The sequence below is a fragment of the Balaenoptera acutorostrata genome, chromosome 3 (genome assembly GCF_949987535.1).
Source record: "Balaenoptera acutorostrata chromosome 3, mBalAcu1.1, whole genome shotgun sequence".
Lineage (NCBI taxonomy): Eukaryota > Metazoa > Chordata > Mammalia > Artiodactyla > Balaenopteridae > Balaenoptera > Balaenoptera acutorostrata.
The window spans coordinates 153,610,032-153,633,790 of record NC_080066.1 but is presented as its reverse complement, the minus strand read 5'-3'; the positions used below and the strand labels follow the sequence as shown (position 1 = coordinate 153,633,790).

At 41.2% G+C, this 23,759-nt stretch overlaps 1 protein-coding gene and 1 pseudogene across 1 annotated transcript in view; one reads left to right on the top strand and one right to left on the bottom strand.

Moving 5' to 3' along the window:
• Positions 1-1,717: 1,717 nt before the first annotated feature.
• Positions 1,718-23,759, top strand: part of TMED10 (transmembrane p24 trafficking protein 10) — a 49,193-nt gene continuing 27,151 nt past the window's right edge. Inside the window, exon 1 of the mRNA XM_007184481.3 lies at positions 1,718-2,210. Within this exon, the coding sequence (XP_007184543.1) occupies positions 1,986-2,210 (225 nt within the window). The 5' untranslated portion in view covers positions 1,718-1,985. The remainder of the gene's footprint in view (positions 2,211-23,759) is intronic.
• On the bottom strand, positions 15,154-17,311 carry LOC103020424 (aurora kinase B-like; annotated as a pseudogene).

The following is a 23,759-nucleotide window of genomic DNA, read 5'->3' as shown; positions in this document are numbered from 1 at the left end:
AAACAGATATCCTAATTAGAGAGACAGATCAGTAAGTGTGGTAAATAAGTAAAATGTATGCAGAAACTAGATAGTGATGAGTACTAAGGAGAAAAATATAAAGGAGGGAATGGGGAACAGGAAAGAGCTGGGGGCCAGGATAAGCGAGAATATAGAACAGGAAAGGACTTAAGAGCTGTGACTGAGGAAAGTAACTCAATTTCCCTAAGTCTCAGTTTCTTCACCTGTAAAATAATATGTAATAGCACCTTTCTGAAGATGGTTCAGGCCCTCAGACTGACTTTGTCACTTTTAAACTATGGGACTTTGGGTACAAAAGTTCTCTGGCTTCTCAGAACCTCAGTTTCCTCATCTGTAAAATCAACAGATTTCCCCAGCCTATGTCCCATGGGTTTTGAAAATGCCAAATGAGATCACTAATATTTGTGAAAATATTTTAAAACATATAAGCTATTATTTAAATGTAAGAAATTTAAAGAAAACACACACACAGGTATTTTATGGGTTGCAGATCTCTTGCTGATAGTCAGCAGAGCCTCAGGACTGAGAGTAAACAATGAATTCGATAACGGCTTGGTTCTGATTCCCTGCACTGGCAGGGAAAAGGCCAGTGCAGGTTATCAGGATGTAGTGAGTAGATGAGCAATTGTATCTTAGATCAGGGATAAAATAATCAAACTAAATGTTCCTAAGTAGACACCTCATAAAGTAATTATTATATGACATTTGTCAAATTTTAAAATGCTTTACAGCTCCTTTATGTTTGTTCTTGTTTTGTTTGTGGGACTTCAGTTCCAGGAAAAGACTGAAAGAAGTTATAAATACAGAACAATTATTTAATTTACTAAGAGCAGACAGTCCATCTTCTGGGTATTTCTGTAGATGCTCAATAAACATGAATCGAAGTAGATAATTCTAAACATAGGCTGTGGAGTACTCCTTTTTCATCTTCCTATTTTCTTCAGCCCCGAATATTTGATAGCATCCCCATAATGGTTTGTTAAATTAATAAACATGTCGGTATGCATGCACGCTATAGTGTCTGGCACACAGTAGGTAGTCAGTAAATATGTGTTAAATGAAAGCATGAATGATTACCATGTAAATTTTCCTACTACAGACTAGCCAATTTGATCCCTAAAGTAATTTAAACATTTAAAACACACCAATACTTGCTTCCCCTGTATAACGCTTATCTGGTAAACTGCATTAGGTTCATCTCCCACAGTGGGCTAAAACAAGGTTTTATTCAATTTAAATACAGAATCCAAATTTAGCTTGAATAGTACCTAGCAGAGTAGGTGCTCAATGTTTGCTAACTAAGATGCACATTCAGAAATCAGTTATTCCAGCCCAAACACCCGGCTCAGGAGCATGAACTGGACACCTCCAGCTCACATTCACCAGGTGACCTCTACCCCTTCTCTGAGGTTCTGGCCCCCGCTCGCCTAATAGCCAAGTAAGAATCTTTTCTCAGCCTCTCGAAGTCTTCCTCTCAAGTGCTCAACGTCCCAACTGTCACCAAGGCGCTGGGACAGCGCACCCTCTGCCTCTGCCGCACGTCCGGTGCGCCTGGGAGGTTGATGGGCGGGCCCAGCGATGGGCTTTGTGGCTGTTTCCTATTGGGGCTTGGTTGCTATGGTATCACCGACCTTAAAACTCGCGGGCGCTACTTCCGGATGTTCAAGGAGAATTGCTTCCTGGGCTGCCCGTACTTGCTATGGTCGACTGAGCGGTCACAGAGCTTAACAAAAATGAAACTTTTTCCGGAAGCTTCTAGAAAACCTCATTTAGCCACTTTAATTTGAAGGCATTACGTGGTATCATATGCCTTCTTCCCTTTAAAAAAATTCACTATACATTTTTCATCTATTTGCCAGCCTCCAAAATGGCGCCGGCGGCATTGGAAGGTCAGAGGTGAGCTACGTGATCCCTCCCGGTTCCGGCGCGATAGAGGCCCAGGGAGGTGAACAGTCTCCGGCACGATGTCTGGTTTCTCTGGCCCACAGGCCCAGCGTGGCCCTTGCCCGTTAGCGTTGCTGCTTTTACTCCTGCTTGGCCCCACCTCGGTCCTCGCCATCTCCTTCCATCTGCCCGTTAACTCCCGCAAGTGCCTCCGCGAGGAGATCCACAAGGACCTGCTGGTGACGGGCGCGTACGAGATCACCGACCAGTCTGGGGGCGCCGGCGGCCTACGCACCCATCTTAAGGTGAGGTACTGGGTGGGGCGGGGAGAGAAGACCGAAGGCGTCGGCGAGGTAGCTGAGGATCCGAGAGTCCGGCGGGCGGAGGCCTGGAGGGCGGCCTGGCCTCCCGGAGCGCGAAGGGCGAGCCGTCGAGACCGCCCCCTCACCCCGCTCGTTGGCTGTCGCGGGGCGGGGCTGGGCGCCAAAGCCGGGAACCCATTGAAGGGCCTCCCGGCCTTGGCGGATGTGGTGACAGCTGAGCGGCGACGACCTTGACTTTGGGTCCTTGTCGCGGTCCTGTACTTGTTTTGGTCTTAGGTACCTTGAACTGTAACTAGGGTCTCCGGAGAAGTCTTTGGATGCTGACTATGTGTAGGGACCGGCATCTTAAGACACATCGATACCTGCAGGAAAACGACGGAAGCACTGAAGCTTACTGTGAATAACAAAGAGCTGTTATTTCTTGAGCATCAGCTGTGTGTCAGGTCCTGTGCTACTATACACGTATTACCATTTAGTTCGTACACTACCCTACGAAGTAGGTACTGTTAGCCTCATTATACACATGAGGAAACTGAGCCTCAGAGAGGTAGTAGAACATACTGGTGTCAGAGCTGGAACTGATTTTTAGTTTGGGAGTTAAGTAAGGTGACAGAAAAGTGCTGCAATCTTATTCTCTTCTTGTTTTTTATTTGTAATTCCTGTGATTGATTAAAGTCGATTATTGGTCACAAGACGGTTTCAGTCTCTAGTCCTTTCTTTTCTGGTACCCCAGAGTCTGGACTTAGCCAAGTTTTCAGTAAATTTCGGTGATACTCTTGGATGGTGACAACTACTACTATAGTGCCGTTTGGTCCCATATTACATTTAGGATGACCGGGCCTGATCTTTGAAACGTTAATATAATTTGATATCTGTCAAGATTCGATTGTATTTTAGGTAATTTTATTCATTCACTATAAGCACGTGGTTTTTGTTTTTAACAGAATGGGTCTTGAACTAAACGGGAAGAAACATTTTTACATTTTAATAGAGCTTCAGGTATAGGAAGACCATAATTTATTTTTAAGGTATTGGAACCCAGTAGTGGTAACAGATGCAGTTTATATACACTTTATTTGAGAGATATAAACTATTTTCAGTGCTGTTGCACAATGAGCCAGCCTTTTGTTATTCTCGTCAGGTACCAAACTCCTTTGGCCAAGAAAGAGACGATGGCATAATTTTATATGCTTAGATACAACATTTTGGGGGTCGTGCTTCTGGCTCTTCAAAGGATGTGTAGTGCATAGAGTGAGAGAATTTGAGCAATGAGAGTTTACTCTCATCTTTAGTGTTGCCCCGTCTGATCTGTACTTAGGTTTTAAAACCCTCCCGTGGCTCACTATTCTTCATCTGGTAAAGTGTAAATTTCCCAGCATACTCTGTAGCATTCTTCATGACCTGTTCCTGAAGCTTTATATGCTTTGTCACTCCCCACTTTGCATTTTACATATGAACCACCCTGAACAGTACCCTAAACTCACTTATTTTCATCTTATATTGTAACTACTTACATTTATAGCTTGTCTTCCTCATTAGACTGTTAGTATCCTGAGGGCAGGAATTATTTTCATGTTTGTATTTTCCAGAATGTCAAGCATACTGCCTTGCTTCTAGTAAGCACTGAATACAGGAAGCATATAGTGTAGCATAGTCTTATGGGAATTACATATGTATCCAAGGCTGCTGAAGGGACCTCGACAGCAGGAGTCTGTGCATCTACACACTAGCATTTTACCATCACACAGTTGCTCTCCCCATGTCTGCTCTGTTCTCTTGCTACTAGCCAGCTTAATCGGACTGCTCCTGGGGTCCTTAACCTAAACACCAAGTAGGTAATGTAAATGAATGAATTGGGCCAGCTGTAAGAAAAACAGCAGTGATGTTAAATGGGAGATAATTGGGAGTAGTGGAAACTGTCAGTATGGAGTACCCAGTACTCATCTCTTGATGTGGGCCTGTTGCCACATCTGATTTTTCAAATGAAGTCAGAAATCCAGATTTTCATGTGAAAGCTCCTGATTTTAAAATGTCACCAACTAATTCAAATCAGTTTTGGCATTTGTTTATTTTCAGTTTTATAGAGAAGAGTACAGTCAGTCCACTATGTACACATTACCCAGATTCAACAGTTACCAGGATCTTGTCACACTTGTTTCATCTTAACTGTTTCTCCCTTCTCATTTTATGCTGAACTGTTTTAAAGTAAATCCTAGATATCATGGTATTTCAGTCCTTCATACTTCAGGATGAATCTCTTAAAAATTATGAACTTCATGACAATGTTATGCGGCTATAATCATATCTCGCAAAGTTAACAATAATTCCATAATGCTATCTAATAATACCCAATTCATATTCAAATTTCTCCACTTGTCTCAAAAATATCTATTTAAAATTAATTTGTTGTATCACTCAAGTCTCTTTAATCTATAGCAGTCCACTCTCCCTCCCTGCCCCTGCCTTTTTTATATGCTTGAAATTGTATTGTTGGAGTCAGAGATCCGTAAATCACGTCCTACATTTTGGATTTGTCTCTGCTTCCTTGAGGTGTCACTTAACGAGTTCTTTCCCCCATATTTCTTGTAAAAGGAATCAGCTGTAAAGATGTAACTAGATTCAGGTTTATCTTTTGGTGAGGTTACTTTAAGGGTGGTTTTGTGTACCTCATGTGGCATCGTGGCAGAGCACACAGTACTTTTTGTGCCCCTTAGTGCTGCTAAGATAGATCAGTGGGTTCAGTTGGGTGTATTAGTGTCCAACTGCTGCTATAACAAATTACCATGAACTTAGTGGCTCACAACACACATTTGTCTTACAGTTCTAGAGGTCAAAAGTCCTAAAATCAAGGTGTCCGCAAGACTGTGTTCCTTCTGAAGATTCTAGGGGAGAATCCATTTACTTGCCTTTTCCAACTTCTAGAGACCACCTGCATTCTTTGGCTGGTGACCCCTTCTTCCGTCTTGAAAGCCAGCAGCATAGTATCTCCAAAACTTTCTCTCTCTTCCTTTCTCCCACCCAAACCTGTCTCCCTCCTCAGCTTCCATCATCTCATCTCCTCTGACTCTACTGCTTCCCTCTTTCCCTTATAAGGACCCTTAATTTAATCCACATCTGCAAAACCCCTTTTGCCACGTAGGGTAACATATTCACAGGTTCTGGAAATTAGGCTATGGACATCTCTTGGGGGGTGGGGACATTATCCTGCCTACCAAGGTGGTAACAGCCCGGAGCCTCCAATGTAAAACTTCCAATTAATCTTTCACTTAGGAAGCCATTGATGACTTATGTAAATTAATTGTTTCATTAAGGTTGTGAAATGATGATTTTCTAATTGTTGTTCCTTTCATATTTATTAGCTGGAATTATTAAAGAATTCATCACTTGAGGCCATTTGGTTACCCTAAAATTTATAATTCAGGAAGGAAAGTCAGGGTAAGTGCAGAGTTTATTCCTTCTTATTGACAGTTTTCAGAGTAAGGAAGTTGCCCTTGTCATTTCCAGTGTAGTCTGAAGAAGGTTGTTGTTGTTGTTTTAAGTATTATACTGAGATCATTTTTTATTGTTGTTTATTTCGATTTTTGGAGTCATTGTTTTAGTCAGTTGCATTCGTTCTCTATGCTCACTTGTCTCTTTTGGCTCCTGTATCCTTTTGACACAATCCTATTAGACTTTGATAGCTGCCCTGTTGTGTGGAACAACTAGGTGCCCTAGGCTCATCTTTTGTATGTCAAACCCCTGACCTGGATGCAGCTATTCCTCCAAGAAGTTGTGGTTCCTTTTTGTGAGAAATGGTATTTTAGAGACCATAAGTTGGGTGTCATTTTTAACAATTTAATATATTGTGCAGGCCACAGAACCTATCTGTGATTTGATCCCACTCCTTAGCACAGTTTGCGACATTTTTCATAGCCTCTGCCCACTTAGTTCTGCTTTGTCTTAAATTTTGACCACTCGTGGCCCAGACTCTGCCTCAAGGATTCTCTCTATGCATCATTTCAGCTTCTGAGGTGTGACTCCAGAGTGCAAGGATCTGATTGGTTCAGCTCCTTTTTTATATCTAAGTCTCTGAACAGCCTGTTGATTATCTTCTCTTTGGTCATATATCCTACCCCTGGTTTAAGCAGCCGTGGTTTGGGTTGAGGTTTGGAGAACTGGATGCTTTCTGAAGCGCAAAACTTGGCCAACTGGGCTTGGCATTTAGTTATTGCTCTAATTGAGGCAGTCTCTCTTAGAAGGATCTTTGTGAATGTAGTGTCTTGATAGACCTGTCTCGTTCATCATCTTCCTGTCAAGGAGCACCTTAATGTCCAATGAATACATCAGTGTTATCATGTATTGCTCTGTGTTGTAGTCTTGTGTTTACCCATCTCCTCAGGTAGACTTTAAGCTCCTTGAGCAGAGGCTGTGTCTCAATCATCATTGAAATGCCTGTGTCTAATACAGTGCCTGGTACATAGTAGGACTTCAACTTAAGGAATGAATGAACAAATGAATTGGCACTGTCCTAGCCTCATCTCTGATCGTTACCTCTTCCTTCCTCTTCACCTCTCTCCTCCTACTCCTGACTCTAGCTGTTCTGAATACCTTGCAGTTCTTTGAACACAGTGTTCTCTTAACCTGGACCAGTCTTTGCCTGTATACCCCTCTTGTGTGCTTCCATTACATCCTGTTTGACACGGCTTACTTTGTGAACTCCTTGTTGTCTTATTCATCTTTGTGTCTTCGGTTTAGTATACTATGTAGGCATTGTTGTACAACTGAGTTAAATATCTTAGTCTTATTGAGCCTGGATCTGGAGTCAGACAGATTTGGGTTCAGATCCCATCAGCTCCACCATTTAAAGGGTGTATGGTCTTAGGGGAATTACTTAACCTTTCTCTTTGGGTCTCTTATATGTAAGATGGGGATGATAGACTTCATAGAATTGTTAGAAGGGCTAATGGAGATGGTTTCTTTAATTGTTCAGGGCCCATTGTGGTGGGCCATAGATGTTGGTACTCTTCTTTCCTGTCTAGTGAATGAAAATTGAATTGCTTATCTGACTCCCCCGCCCTATGTCACTGCAGTGACCAGATAAAGAATATTTTAATGAGAGGAATTCTGAGTTTTTGTGTTTCTCCCATTCATTCAATAAATATTTATTTAATACTTAGTATATTCCAGACATAGCTGGGGTTATAGGGATGAATTGCAGACAAGGTCCTTGAGCTCTAGTGGAGAACAAAGACAAAATACAAGTTAAAAAAAATACAATGTCAGGTAGTGATAAGTACTATAATGAAAAATCAAGCAGTAGGTGGTAAGGCGTGATTAATGGGGTAGAGTATTTAAGTGGCCAGCGAAGGCCTTTCTGAATAGAGAGAGAAGTGTATTGAAATGATGGGTGGGACTCTCTTGCAAAGATTTCTCCTTCAGGCCCATGTTGGGATGTGTTTTGTATTAAGATTTCCAATTGAGGTTATCCCTTCCCTACTTATTTCATAAAATGAGGCTAAACCAGGCTAAATAGTTTCAGATTTAAAGACTGCTGCACAGAATTGAAACAGGAAGTACCAACTCATCATTCATAGTGAATATAGAAGTTTCCTCATTACTTCAGGTCCATAATAAAAGCCCGTTGTAGGGACTCAGAATCTGTGAATTGAAAACCACATTTTCATAAAGACTAGATGATACCGTAATAATTTAATAGGTTCCAGTACCATTTATTATTTAGAATCCTTGTTAATGGTGAAAATTGGAGGATGAATTAATTTTAGGGGATGAGATGAGTTAGTTATTGCCTAAGGGTGATTTATATTTTGGAAATACAGAAAGAGAGAAAGCAATTGTGAGGAGATGTCATAATCATCACTGGAAAGAAAGAAGAGCCTACTGGTAAATTAGATCACTTATACTTTTTTTAACCTCTTCCAAATAATCTAATTGGTCTAAGGTTTTTTTTCATTGTCATTCTTCAAGACTGCTGTTGCTATTAATAATTCATTTTGCTAAATGAGATTATCTTTTATTTGGATATTACACTCAGTTATGGTCCCAGTGTTTCCCAACTAGCTTACAGATGAGAAAGCCAAACAAGATCATTTGGAGAGTTCAGCCTTGAGTCGTAGGCTTATCACAATTTAAGCATAAAAATTACCAAGAAGCATCTTGGCAGTTGGGAAACCATTGGCTTATAACATTTTTTCCCACTAAAAGCTGTATGAAAAGAGTGTGTGTGTGTGTGTGTGTGTGTATGATATAGCTTTTTTTTTAATATAAATTTATTTATTTATTTACTTATTTTTGGCTGCATTGGGTCTTTGTTGCTGCACGCGGGCTTTCTTTAGTTGCGGCACACGGGCTTTCTTTAGTTGCGGCGAGCGGGCTTCTCATTGTGGTAGCTTTTCTTGTTGTGGAGCACGGCCTCTAGGCGCATGAGCTTCAGTAGTTGTGGCACGCGGGCTCAGTAGTTGTGGCTCGCGGGCTCTAGAGTGCAGGCTCAGTAGTTGTGGTACACGGGCTTAGTTGTTCTGTGGCATGTGGGATCTTCCCGGACCAGGGATTGAACCCGTGTCCCCTGCATTGGCAGGCGAATTCTTAACCACTGCGCCACCAGGGAAGTCCCTATTAGCTTTAATTGATTTTATTTGGAACAGTTACACTTCAGCTCATGATTACTGTTGCCTGTACTGAGGGCTGATCTTTTTCTGTTGGGAAAAATATGTCTTTTTCAAATTTACATTTGATGTGACTGTTGTCCAGTGGGTTAGAAACAGGTCAATAAATAGATGGCTTAGTACAGAAGGCTAATTGGTACATTAAAATTTAATAATATTAAAATCTAGTTTATTTTTGTATTATATACAGCTTTCTAGCTTTAAATTAAAACCTGACTCTGTTTCCTTCTCCATAAAAGTTAAACAATGTGTTACTTTATTTATTTATTTAGTACAAAAAGCTTCAGCTTTTTTTTTTTTTTAAATCAGTCATCAGTTTTATACACATCAGTGTATACATGTCAATCCCAATCGCCCAGTTCAGCACACCACCATCCCCACCCCACCACGGTTTTCCCCCCTTGGTGTCCATACGTTTGTTCTCTACATCTGTGTCTCAACTTCTGCCCTGCAAACTGGTTCATCTGTACCATTTTTCTAGGTTCCACATACATGCGTTAATATACGATATTTGTTTTTCTCTTTCTGACTTACTTCACTCTGTATGACAGTCTCTAGATCCATCCACGTCTCAACAAATGACTCAATTTCATTCCTATTTATGGCTGTGTAATATTCCATTGTATATATGTACCACAACTTCTTTATCCATTCGTTTGTCGATGGGCATTTAGGTTGCTTCCATGACCTGGCTATTGTAAATAGTGCTGCAATGAACATTGGGGTGCATGTGTCTTTTTGAATTACAGTTTTCTCTGGGTATATGCCCAGTAGTGGGATTGCTGGGTCATATGGTAATTCTATTTTTAGTTTTTTAAGGAACCTCCATATTGTTCTCCATAGTGGCTGTATCAATTTACATTCCCACCAACAGTGCAAGAGGGTTCCCTTTTCTCCACACCCTCTCCAGCATTTGTTTGTAGATTTTCTGATGATGCCCATTCTAACTGGTGTGAGGTGATACCTCATTGTAGTTTTGATTTGCATTTCTCTAATAATTAGTGATGTTGAGCATCTTTTCATGTGCTTCTTGGCCATCTGTATGTCTTCTTTGGAGAAATGTCTATTTAGGTCTTCTGCCCATTTTTGGATTGGATTGTTTGTTTCTTTAATATTGAGCTGAATGAGCTGTTTATATATTTTGGAGATTAATCCTTTGTCCATTGACTCGTTTGCAAATATTTTCTCCCATTCTGAGGGTTGTCTTTCGTCTTGTTTATGGTTTCCTTTGCTGTGCAAAAGCTTTGAAGTTTCATTAGGTCCCATTTGTTTATTTTTGTTTTTATTTCCATTACTCTAGGAGGTGGATCAAAAAAGATCTTGCTGTGATTTATGTCAAAGAGTGTTCTTCCTATGTTTTCCTCTAAGAGTTTTATAGTGTCCGGTCTTACATTTAGGTCTCGAATCCATTTTGAGTTTATTTTTGTGTATGGTGTTAGGGAGTATTCTAATTTCATTGTTTTACATGTAGCTGTCCAGTTTTCCCAGCACCACTTATTGAAGAGACTGTCTTTTCTCCATTGTGTATCTTTGCCTCCTTTGTCATAGATTAGTTGACCATAGGTGCGTGGGTTTATCTCTGGGCTTTCTATCTTGTTCCATTGATCTATGTTTCTGTTTTTGTGCCAGTACCATATTGTCTTGATTACTGTAGCTTTGTAGTATAGTCTGAAGTCAGGGAGTCTGATTCCTCCAGCTCCGTTTTTTTCCCTCAAGACTGCTTTGGCTATTCGGGGTCTTTTGTGTCTCCATACAAATTTTAAGATGATTTGTTCTAGCTCCGTAAAAAATGCCATTGGTAGTTTGATAGGGATTGCATTGAATCTGTAGATTGCTTTGGGTAGTATAGTCATTTTCACAATATTGATTCTTCCAATCCAAGAACATGGTATATCTCTCCATCTGTTGGTATCATCTTTAATTTCTTTCATCAGTATCTTATAGTTTTCTGCATACAGGTCTTTTGTCTCCTTAGGTAGGTTTATTCCTAGGTATTTTATTCTTTTTGTTGCAATGGTAAATGGTAGTGTTTCCATAATTTCTCTTTCAGATTTTTCATCATTAGTGTATAGGAATGCAAGAGATTTCTGTGCATTAATTTTGTATCCTGCAACTTTACCAAATTCATTAATTAGCTCTAGTAGTTTTCTGGTGGCAGTTTTAGGATTCTCTATGTATAGTATCATGTCATCTGCAAACAGTGACAGTTTTACTTCTTCTTTTCCAATTTGTATTCCTTTTATTTCTTTTTCTTCTCTGATTGCCGTGGCTAGGACTTCCAAAACTATGTTGAATAATAGTGGTGAGAGTGGACATCCTTGTCTCGTTCCTGATCTTAGAGGAAATGCTTTCAGTTTTTCACCGTTGAGAATGATGTTTGCTGTGGGTTTGTCGTATATGGCCTTTATTATGTTGAGGTAGGTTCCCTTTATGCCCACTTTCTGGAGAGTTTGTATCATAAATGGGTGTTGAAATTTGTCAAAAGCTTTTTCTGCATCTATTGAGATGATCATATGGTTTTTATTCTTCAATTTGTTAGTATGGTGTATCACATTGATTTGCGTATATTGAAGAATCCTTGCATCCCTGGGATAAATCCCACTTGATCATGGTGTATGATCCTTTTAATGTGTTGTTGGATTCTGTTTGCTAGTATTTTGTTGAGGATTTTTGCATCTATATTCATCAGTGGTATTGGTCTGTAATTTTCTTTTTTTGTAGTATGTTTGTCTGGTTTTGGTATCAGGGTGATGGTGGCCTCGTAGAATGAGTTTGGGAGTGTTCCTTCCTCTGCAATTTTTTGGAAGAGTTTGAGAAGGATGGGTGTTAGCTCTTCTCTAAATGTTTGATAGAATTCACCTGTGAAGCCATCTGGCCCTGGACTTTTGTTTGTTGGAAGATTTTTAATCACAGTTTCAATTTCATTACTTGTGATTGGTCTGTTCATATTTTCTGTTTCTTCCTGGTTCAGTCTTGGAAGGTTATACCTTTCTAAGAATTTGTCCATTTCTTCCAGGTTGTCCATTTTATTGGCATAGAGTTGCTTGTAGTAGTCTCTTAGGATGCTTTGTATTTTTGCAGTGTCTGTTGTAACTTCTCCTTTTTCATTTCTAATTTTATTGATTTGAGTCCTCTCCCTCTTTTTCTTGATGAGTCTGGCTAATGGCTTATCAATTTTGTTTATCTTCTCAAAGGACCAGCTTTTAGTTTTATTGGGCTTTGCTATTGTTTTCTTTGTTTCTATTTCATTTATTTCCGCTCTGATCTTTATGATTTCTTTCCTTCTGCTAACTTTGGGTTTTGTTTGTTCTTCTTTCTCTAGATCCTTTAGGTATAAGGTTAGATTGTTTACTTGAGATTTTTCTTGTTATTTTAGATAGGCTTGTATAGCTATAAACTTCCCTCTTAGGACTGCTTTTGCTGCATCCCATAGGTTTTGGATCGTCGTGTTTTCATTGTCATTTGTCTCTAGGTATTTTTTGATTTCCTCTTTGATTTCTTCAGTGATCTGTTGGTTATTTAGTAACGTATTGTTTAGCCTCCATGTGTTTGTGTTTTTTACTTTTTTTTCCCTGTAATTCATTTCTAATCTCATAGCGTTGTGGTCAGACTAGATGCTTGATATGATTTCAATTCTCTTAAATTTACTGAGGCTTGATTTGTGACCCAAGATGTGATCTATCCTGGAGAATGTTCCATGCGCACTTGAGAAGAAAGTGTAATCTGCTGTTTTTGGATGGAATGTCCTATAAATATTAATTAAATCTATCTAGTCTATTGTGTCATTTAAAGCTTCTGTTTCCTTGTTTATTTTCATTTTGGATGATCTGTCCATTGGTGTAAGTGAGCTGTTAAAGTCCCCCACTATGACTGTGTTACTGTCAATTTCCTCTTTTATAGCTGTTAGCAGTTGCCTTATGTATTGAGGTGCTCCTATGTTGGGTGCATGTATATTTATAATTGTTATATCTTCTTTTTGGATTGATCCCTTGATCATTATGTAGTGTTGTTCCTTGTCTCTTGTAGCATTCTTTATTTTAAAGTCTATTTTATCTGATATGAGTATAGCTACTCCAGCTTTCTTTTGATTTCCATTTGCATCCCCTCACTTTCAGTCTGTATGTGTCCCTAGGTCTGAAGTGGGTCTCTTGTAGACAGCATATATATGGGTCTTGTTTTTGTATCCATTCAGCAAGCCTGTGTCTTTTGGTTGGAGCATTTAATCCATTCACGTTTAAGGTAATTATTGATATGTATGTTCCTATGACCATTTTCTTAATTGTTTTGGGTTTGTTTATGTAGGTCCTTTTCTTCTCTTGTGTTTCCCACTTAGAGAAGTTCCTTTAGCATTTGTTGTAGAGCTGGTTTGGTGGTGCTGAATTCTCTTAGCTTTTGCTTGTCTGTAAAGCTTTTGATTTCTCCATCAAATCTAAATGAGATCCTTGGGGGGTAGAGTAATCTTGGTTGTAGGTTCTTCCCTTTCATCATTTTAAGTATATCATGCCACTCCCTTCTGGCTTGTAGAGTTTGCTGAGAAATCAGCTGTTAACCTTATGGGAGTTCCCTTGTATGTTATTTGTCGTTTTTCTCTTGCTGCTTTCAATAATTTTTCTTTGTCTTTAATTTTTGCCAATTTGATTACTATGTGTCTCAGCATGTTTCTCCTTGGGTTTATCCTGTATGGCACTCTCTGTGCTTCCTGGACTTGGGTGGCTATTTCCTTTCCCATGTTAGGGAAGTTTCCGACTATAATCTCTTCAAATATTTTCTCTGGTCCTTTCTCTCTCTCTTCTCCTTCTGGGACCCCTATAATGCGAATATTGTTGCGTTTAATGTTGTCCCAGAGGTCTCCTAGGCTGTCTTCATTTCTTTTCATTCTTTTTTCTTTAGTCTGTTCCGCAGCAGTGAATTCCACCATTCTGTCTTCCAGGTCACTTATCCGTTCTTCTGCCTCAGTTATTCTGCTATTGATTCCTTCTAGTGTAGTTTTCATTTCAGTTATTGTATTGTTCATCTCTGTTTGTTTGTTCTTTAATTCTTTTAAGTCTTTGTTAAACATTTCTTGCATCTTCTCGATCTTTGCCTCCATTCTTATTCCGAGGTCCTGGATCATCTTCACTATCATTATTCTGAATTCTTTTTCTGGAAGGTTGCCTATCTCCACTTCATGTAGTTGTTTTTCTGGGGTTTTATCTTGTTCCTTCATCTGTTATATAGCCCTCTGCCTTTTCATCTTGTCTATCTTTCTGTGAATGTGGTTTTTGTTCCACAGGCTGCAGGATTGTAGTTTTTCTTGCTTCTCCTGTCTGCCCTCTGGTGGTTGAGGCTATCTAAGAGGCTTGATGGGAGGCTCTGATGGTGGGTAGAGCTGACTGTTGCTGTGGCAGTCAGAGCTCAGTAAAACTTTAATCCACTTGACTGTTGATGGGAGGGGCTGGGTTCCCTCCCTGTTGGTTGTTTTGCCTGAGGCAACCCAACACTGGAGCCTACCTGGGCTCTTTGGTGGGGCTAATGACAGACTGGGGGGGGGGTGGTGGTGGGGGCTCACGCCAAGGAGTACTTCCCAGAACTTCTGCTGCCAGTGTCCTTGTCTCCACGGTGAAACAGAGCCACCCCCTGCCTCTGCAGGAGACCTTCCAACACTAGCAGGTAGGTCTGGTTCAGTCTCCCCCAGGGTCACTGCTCCTTCCCCTGGGTCCCGATGCACACACTATTTTGTGTGCGCCCTCCAAGAGTGGGGTCTCTGTTTCCCCCAGTCCTGTCGAAGTCCTGCAATCAATTCGCACTAGGCTTCAAAGTCTGATTCTCTATGAATTCCTTCTCCCGTTGCCGGACCCCGAGGTTGGGAAGCCTGATGTGGGGCTCACAACCTTCACTCCGCTGGGTGGACTTCTGTGGTGTAAGTGTTCTCCAGTTTGTGAGTCACCCACCTACAGTTATGGGATTTGATTTTACTCTGATTGCGCTCCTCCTACCGTCTCATTGTGGCTTCTTCTTTGTCTTTGGATGTGGGGTATCTTTTTTGGTGAGTTCCAGTGTCTTCCTGTCGATGATTGTCCAGCAGCTAGTTGTGATTCTGGTGTTCTCGCAAGAGGGAGTGAGAGCACGTCCTTCTATTCCGCCATCTTGGTTCCTCTCTCAGTTTCAGTGTTTATTAAATAAAGAGGAGGTAGAAGATAGATGTGGGAACAGGCCAGGATCCCCTCCTCCTAACTACACATATGCAGACATACAGACACAATTGAGAAAATGACAGGGACAATTCAGGGGACAGACTGAAGGGCAGAGGGAAACAGCACCCTCCGAGAGTGGGCCCGAACCCAAGGGTGGGCTGAGACCTGGGCCAGTGGTAGGCGTTCTGAGAGGTTATGCTTGAGCAGCTTGGAGATGAGCTCCTGGGCTCCTGCGGGCATGGAAGGGGGGAACCTCAGGTCCACCTTGACGATGCACCGTTGCGTCTTGTTTTGGGAAGCACTCTTGAAGGGGGGCGTTTCCCACCAGCAGCTTGTAGCAGAGCACTCTGATGCACCACAGATCCACCTTCTCGTTGTGCATGCGCCCCTCAATCATCTCTGGGGGCATGTAGTCCAGAGTGCCACACATCGTCTTCCTCCTCAGGGAGGGGGCGTGCACAGACCAGCCGAAGTCGGCAATCTTCGGCTCTCCCTGGAGCCCCAAGAGCAGATTCTCTGGCTTTACATCTCTGTGAATCACCTTCTTCCCGTGGCAGTATATCAGAGCATCTGCCAGCTCCTCCATGATCGTGGCTGTTCGCTTCTCGTCAAAAGTGCGGCTTTTCTGCAGGTTCTTATAGAGCTCCCACTGGGAGGGCATACTCCAGAATCAAGTAGATCCTTTGCCGGTCATAGAAGTAGCTGTAGAGATGCAAGATGTTGGGATGCTGCAGATGGGCCTGGGTTTCAGTCTCCCTGCGCAGCTGGTGCTCCACACCCTCCTTCTCTATCTGAGACTTGAAGAGGACTTGGAGCGCCACGATGAAATGGCTTTTCTTCTCCCAAGCCCAGTACACATTTCCAAACTTGCCTTTGCCCAGAGGATGCCCAATCTCAAAGTCGTCAATTGGGAAGGAACAGATTGAGAAGCTGGGGGTCCCACTGCTGTTCTCCACCACCTTCTGGACAGGGGCACTGTGGGCTGGGCATTGGAGCAGCTCATGAGGACAAGTGCAGATGGGGTGACAGGCTCCTTCCGGAGGACTCTCTGGGGCAGGGTGTTGAGGCCAGACTGAGCCATCTGCTGGCGGTAGGGCCATGCATAGACAGGCTCCTTATGGATCCTTAGAGGGAAAGGGGGAGGGAACTGGAGCCCATGGCACAGCCAACCCCCCTGGCCACTGGCAAACGACTGAACCTGCCTCTGTTACTTCATTTAAGTTTCTCTTGTTCAACAGTTGTCCCTAGCCTTCTCTCTTTTCAACTGGTCTAGAGAAGGGGGCTGCTTAGAATTTGAAATTGCTATACCATATCTTTATGATGACTTCTGAAGACTGAGCCTAGTTTCTAGGAAAAGGGAACAGATTTATAAAGGTAATCTAGTGAGGTGCAGTGACTTCTGTGTTGTTTCTTGTGTGAATTGCTAACTGGTGGTTGATCCTGAGCCATGGCCCCCAAATGCATATGCAGCCTGGCATCCTGGACAGTAGAGCCCTCTGTGAAATCAGCCAGCTGGCCACAGACCAGAATTTGGGCTCCGAAACAAGCCTCCGACTTGAGGGAGATTGATGTCATCTGCTTTATCCTGTGCCCCCAACCTCATTGTTCAACACAACGTGTGGGAAATCAAGGGACTAGTTGTTAAGAAAGAACAAGGCTTTGTTTGTGCCTGAAAGGGTCACGCTGGAGGTTTTTACCGTAAATAACTTTGGAACAGTATGAAAAAAAACATTTGATCTGGCTTCACCCCCGCAGCAGTATTGTTAGGGCAGCAACTGGTCTTTCCTTCTCATTCCCCTCCCTTCCTCCCTCTCTTTCTCCAGCTTTCTCCCCCCGCCCACCCCCGCAACCCCCCAATTCCCACCCCCCTAGTCAAGTATGACGTATTGCCTATGTTGAGTTAATGTCGTAAATGCTGATAGAAGCAGGAGAGCATCTATCCATTATCATACCAGTGCCTGGAAATTTTCCACGTCTAGTTTTCAGTACTTCTATAAGCCTTCTTAAACTACTTCTGTGCTGTGCTCTGCCATTGCTGAATCGTGTTGGAAATTTGAAAGAATTTAGTGTTGCTAAATGCTGCTTATGGCCTTTCTAAGTTTGACTTTGTTCTGGGTAAAATCTAGATGTGATCCTTTGATTTCAGGGATGCTGTTGGTAGACTTGGTACTTGCTCTTGTTTGAAAGATCAGAGTAAATTTGTTTTCTGCCCATTAAATATAGCTTCTGGGCTGACAGAGTCGTCCATGTTCTTAGTGTGTAGTACTTGTGGTAGTCTCTTGAAAGTATTTCTGATACTATTTTTCTAGTGTAAAACTGCAGCATCTTCAGTGATTTGGTGTTCTTTCTGATTGGAGTAATAGACCCCACAGTTTAAGAGTCATCGTGAACTCTTAGCAAATGAAGCGTATAGACCCACAAGCCCTAATCATTATATATGCACCCACAGTCCTCTCTTCTCCTCTCCCCGCACTTAATGTTATTGGGTCCTTCATGTAGTTTATTATTTATTGGGTAAAACACTTGCAGGAATTGCTGAAGTCATCTGGTATTTCTTTCTATCTCCTGTTAGCAGCTAAAATGATTCGTTGAATACCTGCTTTGTTAGGCATTTTGTATCTCTTCAGTGTCTAAATCTTACTGCTGCTTCCTTGAGGTTTACCTATCTGTCTTTTCCTATCTCCATGCAACAACCATTTAGGCCCTAGTCATCCCTGGGTTTAGTCGATGCAAACTACTTTATCTAGTTTGCCATCCATTAGCACTTTTAGATTGAAAGTATGGTTAGTGACCTAATTGTTTGTGGAGTTCTGAGTTATCACTAACAAGCAGTTACCATAATAGCAAAAATGCTAACAGTAACAACGACAATGATAGTAATAACACTTACTGAGTGCTTGCCAACTGCCAAACACTGTTCTAGGCACTTTACCTATATTAAATTTAATTTTCACAGTAACCTCGTAAAGTACATACTCTTGTTCTTATTTTACATATGAGGCACAGAGAGGTTAAGGAACATATCCAAGGCCTTACAGCTAGTAAGTGGCACAACTGTGATTTGAACACCAACCTGAGGCCTGACTCTAGAACCTTCAGTCTAACTACTATGCTGTACTGTCTGTCAAAAGGAGAAAAGGGTAGGTGTTTCTGTTTTGGCTCATTTTTGTTCAATGTATAGAGCTTCTCCAAGGGACTTGGCTGTTTCTGAATTCCTGAGTTAGTCATTCAGGAGCTACAAGGTTGATGGTTAGCCTTAAAATAATATGTACACATTGTATACTCAGTATTATACCCCAGACTGGTCATAAACCTGAGGAAGACAGAGTGCAGGTAGGAGCCTATGTGAAGGAAATTATATCTTCAGAGTTTCACCAACTACACTAAAGCTGCAAGCTGATTGACCTCTGCTGCTATGGTAGCACGCCTGGAAAGACGTGGATTTGGCTTTTGGTTTTTAACATATTCTTGGACTGGTGGGGTATGGAGCTGATACAGCAAATGAAAGCAATGTGTGACCTGTGCCATTAGAAAGACACAGACTTGCCACCTCCCCCATACATCATATGTCATTTTACAAGGGTAGGTATAGACTTGTCCAAATTAACTATTTGTATTTACAACATAAAAAGTATATGAAAATGTTTGTTTACTTGCTTGGCTTTGATTATAAATTTCTTGAGAATCTGGAGGTGTATGTGTATATGTGTGTGTGTGTGTGTGTGTGTGTGTGTGTGTATGTGTATGTATGTGTTTGACTTCATCTTTCTGAATAGTAATTTTTTTACATAAGCTTTTTATCTTAGAACAGTTTTAGATTTACAGAAGAACAGTGAAGATAATACAGTTCCCATATACCCCACACCCAGTTTCCCCTCTTGTTAATATCTTATGTTAGTATGATACATTTTGTCTGTCACAATGAACAAGTATTTATACATTATTATTAACTAAATTCTATACTTTATTCAGATTTCCTTAGTTTTTACCTAATGTCCTTTTTTCCTGTCCCAGGATCCCATCCTGGATATATTACATTTAATCGTATTTCTTTGGGCTCCTCTAGATTATGACAGTTTCTCAGATTTTCCTTGTTTTTGACAGCCGTTTGAGTTTTGAGGAGTACTGGTCAAGTATTTTGTAGGATACCCCTCTATTGGGATTCATCTGATGTTTTCCTCATGATGAAACTGGTATTAAGGGTTTTGGGGAGGAAGACCACAAAGGTAAAGGGTCATTTTCATCATATCATATCAAGGGAGCATATTGTCAACATGAATTATCACTGTTATATTGACCTTGATCATCTGGCAGAGGTAGTGTTTGTCAGGTGTCTCTGCTGTAAAGTTACTTCCCCCCGCCCCCCCCCCCTTTCTGTGCTGTGCTCTTTGGAAGGAAGTCACTATGTGCAGCCCACACTTGAGTGGGGAGTTATGCTTGACCTCCTTGAGGGTGCTGTTTCTACATAAATTATCTGAGAGTGTTCTGCATGGGAGATTTTTCTCTTCTCCCCAGCTTGCTTGTTTGTTTGCTTGTTTAGTCATTTATATCATTATGGATTCCTGGGTGTTTTTTATATTTTGGATTACAATCCAATACTGCTTTATTTTGTTGCTCAAATCGTTACAGCTTTGGCTGTTGGGAGCTCTTTCATTTGGCTCCTGTGTCCCTTTGACAAACCCCTGTTGTTCTTTGTCTTGTTTTGTTTTCGAGCGCTTCTTTACTTTCTGGCACTACAAGATGCTCCAGGCTCATCTTGTGTATTTCTTGTCCCAGTCCTGGGGTCAGCCATTTCTCCAAGGAGCCCTGGTTCCCTTTTATTGGAGAATGGTATTAGAAACCAAGATCTGGATGGGTAGTAGTATTTTTAAGGTATCTTTTCCTGACACTTTTTTTTTTTTTCCAAACACACTTGTGGTAGCAGCAAGTGGCCAAAAGTAGTCCCAGCCTTCTTGCAACTTTAGAGTAAGGCTGAGAATTCCCTGAGCGGCAAGAAGAGCTAGGATGGGGAGAGAGGTGGTGGTGCTAAAGAGCAGAGGCCCGGGGTTCGCGAGCATTCATCCAGTTCCTTCAGGTCCCACCTCTGCATTAGGTCAGGCAGATTGTTATGGAGGGTCACTAAAGGCATCCATCTGAATTGTATTTCTGTCTTTAGCAAGGCCGTGATTGAAAGTGGAGAGTCTAATATTGGTCACAGTCCTTTCACAAGAACCTTCCTGATAAATTGTTCTTGTTTAGTTCCAGGAAAATTATCTCTGAAGATAAATTTGTGAGCTTTCATCAGAAAACAAATGATGTGTAACCCAACTTGTTTCTCTCTTAATCTTGGCTTCCAGAAAACTGAGAGCCAAATTTATTATGCAGATACCATTTGCTTAGTTCAGGTTCTTGATAGCGCCTGTTAGTTTCTTCCTCCAGGTGAACTCTATTCCTTAATTCCTAATTGCTTTATTTGCCTAGTGTTTGGGCCTAAGCTACTTAAAGATCCTTTTGAAGTAGGCAGGGTATTATCTTGAATGTGTGGTCAAGGAAGCGGGGCAGGCTTCAGGAGCAGAAGAACTGCTCAAGAACCTGTTTTCTCTGGCCACTGCCTAGAATCGTCCAAGAAAATCCAATTCTAAATGAGTCTGTTTTCCCAGTGGACCTGTATTCTCACATATTTGATGGTTTTGGTGTGAGTATTCACATATTCTTGACATCAGCTACTGTGCATATACAGTTAACACTTTCTTCCCTACTTTATAAGTTGTGAACTTTGGTTTGCTTTTCTTCAGAAGGTGTTATCTAGAAACAAATCTTTATTACTTCCCATTCCTTGATGTCATATGGACAAATTTTATGCCTTGATATTACCTTTGTTTAAGAACTTTACAGTAAATTTTATGTGTTTTTTATTGTTAAGGGGGAATCCTTTAAGGGTTTGCTGTTATAGTAGGTGAAAGTGGCAGTTATCATATTCCCAAGGTGGTTCTGTAGTAGAATTTAAGAAGAAAAAATAAAATCTCTCAATTTTTGAGAAACCAGATGATCTTTTAAAGTGATCTGTAATCAGAGCATTTTAATTAAAGAAATTTAAAACCATCATTTCGGCCTATTAGACTTTGCCGGCTCTGGCTAGTCACTGAGATTTGCCCAGTTTTCTATTCCCTGATTTTAGCTACCTGCTGATTTATGTAATTATGCTGGGGTTAGGGCATGTGATTTTTTTCTTTCTTTCTTAAGGTCAGTGGCTTGGCCCCTTAATAGCTGCAAAGTTATGAACTACGTGGGAAACCTGATTTTCAGAAAAATTCTGCGATCTGTTAGAATCCCCAACAGTCTATAAGAGCCTAACTTGAAGGTTAAATTATCAAGTTGCCTGTCTGGATTTCCAAATATCTGGATAGATACCTTTATATAGTTGTGTCAACTGAAGGTCATAGGGAGTATAGAAATGTAGAGACACTGATGGAAATGTGATCATTATCACACACTCTTTCCAGGAGGTAAATTTCATGCTGATAAATGGTATAAGCAATGATGGGTGCTTTGCCTTCAGCCTCTTGTAAAATATTTGCGTCTTTAGTATATTTTCAGATGTCATAGAAAGAACCAACAATGCAAGTGGTTCTACCATGATTGTAGTTCCTCAGTACAGTGTAGAAGAAGACAATTTAAACAATTTTTACTCCTTCCGAGAACCAGTTGGAAGTGTGGATTGTATTCGAGTCTTTCAGAAGAACATGGCAGACTTCTTAATTCATTTTGCAAAGTACTCAATGAAGGATTTTTGCCACTGCTTAATAAGAGTTTTCTGACCTGTACCTAGGATCTTTTGTCATCTAAAGAGGCTCCTGTCCTTAAATAATCTTTTTTTCTTTTTAAATTATTTTTTATTTATTTATTTTTTTGACTGTGTTGGGTCTTCGTTTCTGTGCGAGGGCTTTCTCCAGTTGCGGCGAGCGGGGGCCACTCTTCATCGCGGTGCGCGGGCCTCTCACTGTCGCGGCCTCTCCCATTGCGGAGCACAGGCTTCAGATGTGCAGGCTCAGTAGTTGTGGCTCACGGGCTTAGTTGCTCCGCGGCATGTGGGATCTTCCCAGACCAGGGCACGAACCCCTGTCCCCTGCATTGGCAGGCAGATTCTTAACCACTGCGCCACCAGGGAAGCCTAAATAATCTTTTTTGAAGAACCCTTTTAAAATCTTAGGAGAATGCAAAGAGATCATAAGCTGTTCTTCTAGGAAATAACCTGGTTGGGCAAATTTATGCCAAGTCTTGTAAGTCTGATTAAGTTGAATTGCCCTTTGTTTGGCTTTTTCTTTTAGTTGATAATTCAGGAAAAGTATCACATGAACAAGAGGCCTTTAGGAATTTTCAGGGCCAAATATTCCCATGCAGATTGTTTATTTATTGCTGACTTCAAGGCCTCTACCTTGTGGCCGCCTGCTAATCCCTCTAAGGTGGAGAATGCAGACTGAACAGTGCCATGTCCCACTCAAGAGGACTCTCAGACTCTCTGACTTGCACCAACCCAAAGAATCCATCAGATTCTGTTAGTCTTTCTTGGCTTCTGTGCATTCCACTTCTTTCAGCCATTCCTGCTGTGGGGCTGCAACATGGAATTTGGAAAGAGCATAGGTTTTAGACCCTGTCTTCAAATCTACATACACAATTTATTAGCTCTGTGATAATGAACAAGTTACTAAGTTTCTGCCTCAGTAAAATAGGGATAATAAGACTGGCCTCTCTGGGATTGTTGTGAGGATTAAAGACTATGTAGGTAAAGTTTATAACATAATTCCTATAACATAATTCCTTTATCCCCTCATCCTTCCAAACCACTCAATTGTAGACCCCAGACCTAAATCATATAATACTTTTCTTTGCTTCTGCATCCTGGCTGCTAGGTGCGGCCACTAGAAATCCATGGTCCCTGATCTCAGCTCTCACCTCAGTGCTGCCCAACAGTTCTTTCGTGTGATTTTAGCCAGCTTTCTTCCTGTCCTATGCAGAGGTCAGATATTGGTGGCCCAGAAGTTGGTTCTATAGACATTTTTTGTTTGGCCTTGAGATAGTTTTTCAAATGTTGGGATTGGTTGTGAGGATTTAAAAACTAGGAGATTTCAAATAGCAGTTAAAATGTTTAGGTTCGTTTGGAGAATTAGATTGTCTGAAAAGCTGGCGTGCCATGGTAGTAATTGGTTTCTCCCTTGAGACAGGCCTGTCTCCTGTTTGCCACATTGTTCACCACACCCCGTGGACTTGTGCTGGCCCATTAGACTCAGTTTATGCTGCTTGCTTGGTCTTTGTGGGCATTCACTTTTTGGTCTTGTCCTGTGGGCTCTCTGGTTTTTTTGTTTGTTTGTTTTTAAATATTTATTTATTTATTTAGCTTGCACCGGGTCTTAGTTGAGGCTTGCGGGATCTTTGTTGCGGCATGCTTGCGGGATCTAATTCCCCGACCAGGGATCAAACCCGGGCCCCTGCATTAGGGGCACAGAGTCTTACCCACTGAATCACCAAGGAAGTCCCCGGGCTCTCCGTTTTTATTTTATTTATTTATTTATTTTTATTTATTTATTTTTTCTCCATTTTTAAAATTCCTCAAATGTGGCCCCTTCTCTCCATACACAAAGTCTTCATCATCTCTAACCTGGAGTACTGGGTTAGTGTCCTAACACATCTTCTTATCTCTAGTATTGTCCCTCTTGAGT